This window comes from Carassius auratus, chromosome 29, assembly GCF_003368295.1.
Source record: "Carassius auratus strain Wakin chromosome 29, ASM336829v1, whole genome shotgun sequence".
In the NCBI taxonomy this organism is placed as follows: Eukaryota; Metazoa; Chordata; class Actinopteri; order Cypriniformes; family Cyprinidae; genus Carassius; species Carassius auratus.
The window spans coordinates 22,861,695-22,871,523 of NC_039271.1; the positions used below are offsets into that span (position 1 = coordinate 22,861,695).

Sequence of the window (9,829 nt, forward strand, 5' to 3'; positions counted from 1 at the left end):
TGATATGTTATATGCTTATGAGTTCAGCTGTAGCTGGCTATCCAAACACATGCTATAAAACTCTTTAGATACGGATTTTTCCGAAGGTCAATGGGAGAAATGAATGGGAAATTTACTTCCGGCTCCAGAGCTCTCTCTGGCTGTGGGCGGGACTGTGATGCTCTATTGCAGGTGATTTTAATATTCACATAGACAATTCCGAAAACAAAACTATAAAATAAATAACAGTTTTAAATACTTTTGACCTGATTCAGCATGTGCATGGACCCACACACAAAGGTGGACTCACTCTAGATTTAATCATCAGTAGGGGTCTAAACATTTCATCCATTGTTATTAAGGACGTAGCACTATCTGATCAATTCTGTATTGATCTCTGCTACCTCTGTCAGAAGGAGATGCATGAACGAGAACACAAGTGTACTATTTATGGAGGCTATATCTTTAACACAAAGCATTTCTGCAGACTCTGTTGATATTCTCCTTGATTCATTCAACTCAAAAGTTAAGAATGTTATTGATGATATTGCTCCAATAATAGTCAGTAAGAAAACAAACAGACAAAAATCAATTAACAAAAATCTAAAATATTTAGTGTTCAAGAAAATTTACTCTTTGGCTTTACTGACTATTGTGAAGAAGAGGAAACCTTCTTTTACTTGATTAATTTACTTTTACTGCTGACTAAATTTTACATTCATACGAATAAATATACCAATAAAAAAACAGTTGAATGGTTTATTTGACTTGTTGGCAGTATCAGAGACGAGATAAATTAGAGAGCTTTAAGAATTTTTAAAGCTTGTGATCTTCATAATACATTAATTTTATTTTTATGTATGCATTTATGTATGTATACGTATATCTTGTATCTGTGTTTTGAATACTTTAATAATGACCTCCCCCCTAGTTATTTTAGATTTTCCTTTTCTTCTTTTTTAATTGCTGTAAAGCAAAGCAAAAGTTAGTGAAATTGAGGAAAAAGGCGGGCTTTATTTATTTATTTGCTAAGAAGGTGCATAGAGGTATGTAATTTTACAGATCACCTTTCACAATCTTCGGTTAATTATTATTATTATTATTATTATTTTTCAAAAATTACATATGGTGCGACCCTGATTATTCAAGCCTTTCTAATGTATTTCACATAAATAAATAAATACATAAATACATAAATAAAATGTATAATATGTGTGAAACAAAGAATGCAATAACGTTATGAAATCGAGTCAGTAAATTTAATCTGATCGCAGGGATTTGTTAACATGTTAGGGACTTTAAGCAACAGCCTCTGGTGGAACCATAGACAGTAAAAGAAATGGACACAGCGACCCCATTGAAACTCAATTGAGTACTTCCGTTTCTGACGCGCAGACTCAAACGAAGCTTGACGACGTCAGCAACCTGTCTGACAGATGTAAATCTTCTAGTAGCTGTGCGTGCAAACTGCCATCGTTAATCTTGCAGAGACGGCGAGCTTGAGCGGGGAGTTCTTTGTCGTGAGTGAGCAGGAGTAAGTATTCTGATTCATTATTTTGTATAGTATTTTAAAATGTAACGCCAGTACGCCATATTAAGTTAATTGCCTGCGAGCTTCTCCTCCTGCCTGTACGGTAATGCGACAGAGAGACGAGTGGTTATGACGCAATCGTTAGCCTATTTTTTACAAAAACTGTTTATACGGGGCCATAATGTAACATAGAAAGTAATGTAGCCCTTTATACATTGTCGTGTATCTTTAGAAATAAATAATGGACAAACGGAGTCTTTAAACGCCTCAGATGTAAAGTTATTCGCTGTCAAAGTGACGCCAAAATGAATGGGAGTCAATGGGAATGCTAACGCAAGTGAAGTTCTGCTAAAAGATGGCAGCCCCCACCCGACTTCAACTTCCGGTCGAGTTCCTTGCCCCCTGGGTGGAACGGCAAGGCCATTCTGGCGTTGTATTGCGCATGCGCGAATTTAACTGCTACTTTGTGACGTTCTATTTTAACGGTCTAGTACGGGAGAACAGCTGATTTGCCGGAGTCGCTACAACGTGAGAGATTAGGTAAATAAACGTTATTTTTTATGGCATATGACACTGTAATTTGCATCAATTTATGATTGTACCACTAGTGTTTTATATAATATGTGTTCAAATGTTTTAAACTTAAGCTAATTTTAAAGATTTTTTCCGTTTGTATAAAGATATGTCTGTTGTTAGCAACAATACCTCAGGCTGCATTGAGATTAGAGATGATGTGAAGCGAACAATGTAAGTATTGCATTTATCCTTCTCAAAATCCATGTTAAATGTATTACTATGCTATTAAAATATTTTTAATTGGGTAAAGTAGATTAACAGATTAGAAATAGATTATTAGTAGATGTAATAGATGTATTAGTTATTTTTATTAGTTATCTATCAAGACTGTTAATTATACTTACTTTTCAAAAATTAGCTATATTTACTTCATGTTTCTTGTTGATTAGAGTCCCTATGGAGTGGAAAGAGCAACACGATGTGCTTCTCTGTAGAGAAATCCTGCTCACAGAACCATACAGGTACAAAAAGGGAAGTGTTGACAAGGGCAAGGCCTGGTCAAGTATAGCAGACACACTGAATTGCTCTCAAGAACCCAAATTCAGAGTTATGCAGAGGTCAGTGAGGGAGAGATTCAACTTGATTCAGACGAAATACAAGGCCAGAAACAATAAAGACGAGAAGAGCAGTGGAACATCTGCAGAAATAACAGAACTTGATGAACTAATTGAAGAAATAACAGAGAAAGAAAGAGCAGCTGAGGAAAACAAAGGGAGTGATGAGAGTATGAGGAAGTTAGAGACGGACAGGGCCAAAGCAGAAGAGGCAAGGAAGAAGGCCATGGAGATGGTTAGCCAGACCAACGGGAGGCTTAGTGGAGAGGGAGAGGACTGGACAAACAACAAACGTAGGAGAAGGAGTGGGAATGACACCATTGAGTTTTTGGGGGAGAGAAGCCAGACTGAGAGGGTTCTAAGAGAAAAGGAATTGGAATTGAAAAAAATACAGGTTGAAGAGCAAGCTAAAGCAGCACAACAAACACAAAAGCAGATGAGTGACATGATGCAACTAATGCAACAACAGCAACAGCAAATGCAGGCAATGCAGACTATGCTACTTCAGCAACAGCAAGGGCAAGCATTACTTAGCCTCATTGAAAATATGTCAAAGAAATGATTATTCTTTTGCAATTTAAAAACATTTATTTGTGATTTCATTCATAAAACATTTCAATGTATAAATCCTTCTATTAATAATAAAATATTAAATCTGTTAACATAAAATAGCATATTTTTAATAACATGTAGCCTATACTTATTACTTTACTTTATGTATATTGTGTATTTGTGTAAACTAACTATGTATACTATATTTTTGTTAATAATAAAATAAAAAATGTGTTATTAGAAAATGTCTCATTCTTTTTAAATACAATTCTGGTTTTATATTGTGTGTTTGTATACTATGTAATATTTATTTATCTTTATTTTTAAATGTATTTATATATACATAGGCCTACATAGCAGTGTATTTTTGCATGTATGTGTTACCTCATGAAAAATAGTCACGAATGTGTGGAGGATCCAAGTTAAAAAACTGCGATGTCTGATTACCGTACAGACAAGTTAGTGCATTTCTTAACAAAGCAGATACAACATACAATTTTCCAACACTACTCAAACCAATTTTTAAATTCTTTTTGAAGTCCATGAACTTGAAGTAGTTTGCTATGTCCCCAAACAACCACTCCACAGACACTCTGACATCACTCATTCGTTTGTTGTATTCCATCATTTTAGGGGTGAGATGAACATGTCGAAATGGGGCTTGTAGATGCACACGCAGTGGGTATGCTGGGTCCCCATACACACACATTGGATGGCCATCTACAGAGATGGCATGACGTTGCAGCAATGCCAACAGCCCAGACTCTGCCAGCATTCCAGAGTCATGCTTCTTTTCCTCTGTTAAAATATATTTTTAAATTAAAAAATGTTTTTATTTTTTGTTTTATAAATTTTAAAGGGAATGACAATGTTTCCATAGATGGTAAATTATTCAGACATACCTACAGGGCCGTACAGATGGGCAATCAAACCATTAGGGATGGCTACAGCCTGGTATTTTAGACTGTGGATGCGTTTGTGTCCATTATATAGGATCCTCTGTGTTACACCTGGTCTGGCAATGGGTCGTACGTACAGTGCCATCAATAAACCCAAAGCAATTATCCAGAGGGGCTCCCATTTGGAGGATGCAGTCAGCATAGTTTCTCAATGCTACAGGGTTCAGTATGTTTACATTCCACTGCGTGATCCTGTGATGATGTGCAGAATATATATAGTCCAGCACGGAGTTTGTGGCCATACACAGGACTGGGACTTGTCAGTGACCAAACCTTTGCATCATGTCACTGTACCGGCAAGGGTATGCCAGCCTCTTAAGGAGCATACACAGCGCCTCGACTCCTCCCACAACATTTCTCTGATCACAAACGATCTCATTGGGAATCCCGGGAACATCTAGCAGAATTGGTAGGTCACATTTTCTGACACGCAATTCATTTAAGCATTCGTCTTCCTCCATGTAATCAAGGTTAAAAGGCAAGTATTGCTTACATGGTAAATCTAGGTTTTTAGACTTATTTACATCATACAATATTAAAAACTCCTCTTCTGACAAAAGATTGTCATTTAATGCCAAAAGCAATCCTTCTCTTGCTTTTTTAAATGACATTTTTTTGTATCTCAATAAATGAATTAATGCTGCGTTGCGCTGTCCTGTTTACCGTTGCTTAGTGATTTTTACGTTCTTGGCTACGGCGGTGTGACAGCAAACGTCCGGTCGCTGTAGCCGTTCCATTCGCAGCTGTTGCTTAAAGTCCCTATTTCGTGAGATTAAACTCCGCTGTTTTAGCAAACATCCTGTTTCCATGGTAACTTTGGAACTACTAGAAGCGCCGCTTGATTACGTCATAGAACAGGTATACGCGCTTAGAAACGATCAGTACAGACCACAGAAACAGACGCCAGCTCATTTAGATAGACTGTATATTGATTTATAGACCATCTGTACAGACACAGAGTGAAGTGCTGGGATTTGAAGGGATCTGAAGATATGACTGAGCCAGCAGGAAGCAGCAGTGGGAATGATCAGGGAGGCATGGACACTTCTCCTACAACCACTGAGAAGACCAGCCCAACAGGTGAATGTCAATAAAACATGTGAAATACATATTATAGTGAAATGTGGACTTTATTACTTAGCTCTGCATCAGTACATTTGATTGCCACATTGGCCTCGTGAAAATCACCAATGTCAAGTAGCACAATATATTAGGCCAATTTTATAAGATGGACTAGTTTTTAGTGTTTAATCTTTGGCTAGATATGTTTAAGTTAGCTGCTTATTTGGTTGTCTGGTTTTCTTTTGCTTCTTCTTTTGTCAGAAAATACCAAAGTGAGGAAGAGCAACAAAATCTGTGCATTCTTCCGAAGAAGATGGAAGGCTGTGAAAAAAATCTTCCAGAAAAACAGAGTGGCGCCCATTGGGAGCTCAGCACAGCCTGATCCAGAAACAGTATGTGTCCCAGGTCCAAGCGATCCTAAACCAGAACTTCAGATGGATCTGGTCGAAGCAGAGCAATTGTGTGTCCCAGGTCTAGTCTGTCTTAAAACAGAACAGCAAGTGGAAACAGAGCTTTCAATATTACAAATGTATATCCCACAAAGTGCGATCCAACTTCAGGATCGCTTGGAGCAATGTACACTGGACTGGACACCTATCACCGAGGTCTGGTGCAATGTCTTCATTGGAAATGAGTAAGTCATCACATTTAATGAAACATATATGACATAATACCAAACATTGTGATAAAGTAATAATGTACTGCAGCAGCAAGCACAATGCAGTTATGTTTATCTCACTGTCAGTGGTGTTTTATACATTGTACATATTTATTAAAAGATTGGGGTGTGCTCAATCATCTTCCTCTGTCTCAATCGCAAAATCCATGCAGCACACTGAAATTTTCGCTCCCTAAAAATCCCACAATGCACTGAAAAAACAAAAGAGCCGAGCTATGTTTTTTTGACTCGTATTCGATCACTTTTTTAAAGCATGATTGTTCCTGTGGCTCAGTGGTAGAGCATTGCGTTAGCAGTCTAAAGAGTTGTTGGGTTCCCAGGGAACACTCATACTTGTAAAAAAATAAATAAAAAAGATATAGACGGAATGCACTGTAAGTTAAAATCATCTGCTAAAATGCATAAATGTAAATAAAACATAAATTGAACAAGCCAACTCAATAAACATGACACATTACACATTGACACATCTATTAAAAAGACAAACAATATAAAAAAAAGAAAAGAAACTTGAAATAACACATTGCTAGGCAGGTAGTACACATACTCTACTTAATATTTATGCATACAGTTTGACAAAAATGTTGCAGGAACATAACATAAACAAAACATTTAAAAAGCACATAAAACAATGTCAACCTGTTTTAAAAAAATTCCAGAGGTAATGTTTTACAACATGAACGCATTTTCATGTCACTGGAATCAGTGTCTGTGGAATCATTTAGCAATCAGTGTCCCAGTGTGTAGTGAGCTAGGACCCTGTACTAATGCCCAAATTTGTATACGCGATTTACTGGTTCACAAGCTAGGGAGCTGATTGCAATGTAAACCTAATCTAGCCTGTTGGGTTTTGTGCAGGGAGACAGCAAAGGACCGAGCAAAACTGAAAGAGATGGGTATAACCCACATCCTGAACGCTACAGCAAGTGAGGAAGATCTTTATGGAAAGATCAGTTCAAGGGAGGAATATTACCAAGGTATGAACATCACTTACTACAATGTGCCTGCAGTGGATGAAGTCTTGTTTGACATCAGCAAGTACTTCTTCCCAGCTGCGGAATTCATCCACAAGGCCCTGAGTAACCCAGAGAGTAAGAGTTGACACACACACACCATGTATCATCTATTATTTATCAAGTCTCTTATGATGATAAATAGTCTGGGATTTGTTTTGAGTGTTGAGATTTGTTTGAAATTCTGTTGCATTTCCACAGATAAGGTGTTGGTGCACTGCATACATGGTGTCAGCCGCTCTGCCACACTTGTCCTGGGATACCTGATGATTTACCATGACATGATGGTGGAGGATGCCATTGACCATGCCACAAACGTGAGATGGATTGGGCCCAACGTGGGCTTTTTGAATCAGCTGACAGTCCTCAATTCAGATCTTGTAGAGCAGCAAAAACTACAATTAAGAAAGCAGTTAGACAAATCTAAAGAAACAAGGTTTTGAAACAAGGTTTTGAAGCCTGTTTTAAAGCCCCAGGCCCAAAACAAGAACCTCAAGGTAAAACAGAACTTTTGCTGTTAAAAAAGCATGGACTGGACACCTGTCACTGAGGTCTGGCCCAATGTCTTCATAGGAAATGAGTAAGTCTACAACACTTTAACTGGCATGTAAGTTACCATAAATTATAGGAAACCAAGTGATAGAGTAATAATGTAATGCATCATTGTCCTACAGTGACAAACTCTTAAGAGTTTTTGTTTTGTTTTGTTTTCTACATAAGGTGTTGGTGCACTGCATAGATGGTGTCAAAAGATCTCCCACACTTTCTGATGATTCACCATGACATAATGTTGGAGGATGCCATTGACCATGTCATAAAGGTGAGACGTATCAGGCCCAACATGGGGTTCTCGAAGCATCTGATAATCCTCAATTCAGAACTTGTAAGTCAGAGAAAACTACAGTTAAAAACTACATAAAACACACATATAAATAAATTACATGAGCAAAATTAAAACAATTATCCAGCAATCATAAATACTTAAAACCTTTGGACAGAAATTTCAAAAGGAATATATATATATATATATATATATATATATATATATATATATATATATATATATATATATATATATATATATATATATATATATATATATATACCGTATATATATATATATATATATATGAAAAAAAGAAAAAAACATTACATATATAATTTAATTAAAACATTAAATTATACTTAAAAGAGCTTTATTTTTTAAACTGTTTCTCTAACTGTCAGAGCACTTAATCTTTCTTGGGTTTTAAAATAGCTCTAAAGCATTTGCATATGGGAACGTTAAGATCCTACCTGTCCGATCGCTTCCATTTTGATTTTTAAATGGGGAGTCATCTCATTTATCACCAGTAAAATATGGAGTGCCACAAAGATCTCTTCTAGGTCCCTTTCTATTTTCAATCTACATGTTGCCCATTGGTAATATTATTAGAAAATACGTTATGCTGATGATAATCAAGTATATAGCTCAACGAGACCAAATGAAACGTCTAAATTATCTAAGCCAACAGAGTGTTTTAAAAAATGTAAAAGATTGGATGACCAATAATTTTCTCCTATTAAATTCATAGGACAGAAATATTTCTTATTGAACCAAAAAACAGTACACACAATTGAGTAGACTACAGTTTGCAACTAGACGGATGTGCTATTACTTCCTCTATAGTCAAAAATCTGGGTGTTTTATTACAGCAACTTGTCTTTTGAAAACCGCATTTCCCATGTTACAAAAACAGCATTTTTCATCTTACAAACATTGTTATGAAATATGTTGCCTGTTTCTGATGCAGAAAAGCTAGTTCATGCATTCATGACCTCTAGACTGGACTATTGTAATGCACTTCTAGGTGGTTGTCCTGCTTCATCAATAAACAAGCTACAGGTAGTCCAAAATGCAGCAGCTAGAGTCCTTACGAGGTCAAGAAAATATGATCATATTACCCCAATTTTACAGTCTCTGCACTGGCTACCTATTAAGTTCCGTATCAGTTACAAATTATCATTACTTACCTATAATAATAATTGGTTTAGCTCCTGCGTAACTAACTAGCTTATATCACGTTACAATCCACTACGCTCCCTAAGGTCACAAAACGCTTGACTTTTGGTAGTTCCTAGGATAGCAAAGTCCACTAAAGGAGGTAGAGCTTTCTCACATTTGGCTCCCAAACTCTGGAACAGCCTTCCTGATAATGTTCTGGGTTCAGACACACGCTCTCTGTTTAAATCTAGACTAAAAACACATCTCTTTTGCCAAGCATTCGAATAATGTATCTCTTAAATTGTGAGTGTAGTTGCATCTGATCAAATGCGCATTCTTATTCTTTAGCTTGGGTTAAACTAATTAATCTTACTTTGTTAGAACAGCAGCTACGCTAATTATGTCTGTATTTGTTTCTCTGTTTTGCCACGGGATTTACATACTGTATGGTAACCAGGATTTACACAAGCTCAAGTCTGGATCCAGAACACCTGAGAAGAGATGATACCAACTCCTCAGAGCACCCCAGATGATGCTAACCCTGAAACAACATACAGAACTAACAAATGTTGCTACTTACTATGCAATCACATTATAATTGCTGTCAATAGTGTTCATATGCATATAAACTGACAGTCACGACTTATAAGCTACTTCTAAATATTGTAGAAACTAAATTTTCTGTAAAGTTGTTTTGCAGTGATATGTATAGCAAAAAGCGCTATACAAATAAACGTGAATTGAATTTAATTGAACGCCTCTTCTCCAAGTTCAGTTGCTGTTGAACAATAAATAAAGCAGATACCTGTTCAGTTCCATAAGCATTAATAAAAAATAATTAAGCAGCTACTATACATGCAGAAAAGCTAAAATGAGACGTTTGGGCATTTGTCATATTTCATTTATTTAATACTTTTGCTTTAGGTCGTCCATTAAGAAC

The 9,829-nt window shown here is 36.5% G+C and overlaps 1 protein-coding gene across 2 annotated transcripts; it reads left to right on the forward strand.

Moving 5' to 3' along the window:
• Positions 1–4,449: 4,449 nt before the first annotated feature.
• Positions 4,450–7,793, forward strand: LOC113048420 (dual specificity phosphatase DUPD1-like). Of its 2 annotated transcripts, XM_026210219.1 has the most exons (6): positions 4,450–4,560; positions 5,104–5,231; positions 5,475–5,847; positions 6,751–6,983; positions 7,107–7,485; positions 7,626–7,793. In XM_026210219.1, the coding sequence occupies exons 2-5, from the start codon at positions 5,144–5,146 to the stop codon at positions 7,346–7,348; spliced, it is 936 nt and encodes a 311-aa protein (XP_026066004.1). In that variant the 5' UTR covers positions 4,450–4,560; positions 5,104–5,143; the 3' UTR covers positions 7,349–7,485; positions 7,626–7,793. The 2 variants fall into 2 exon arrangements, with proteins under 2 accessions (XP_026066004.1, XP_026066003.1); XM_026210218.1 differs by lacking the exon at positions 4,450–4,560 and having other exon boundaries at positions 4,591–5,231.
• Positions 7,794–9,829: the final 2,036 nt, after the last annotated feature.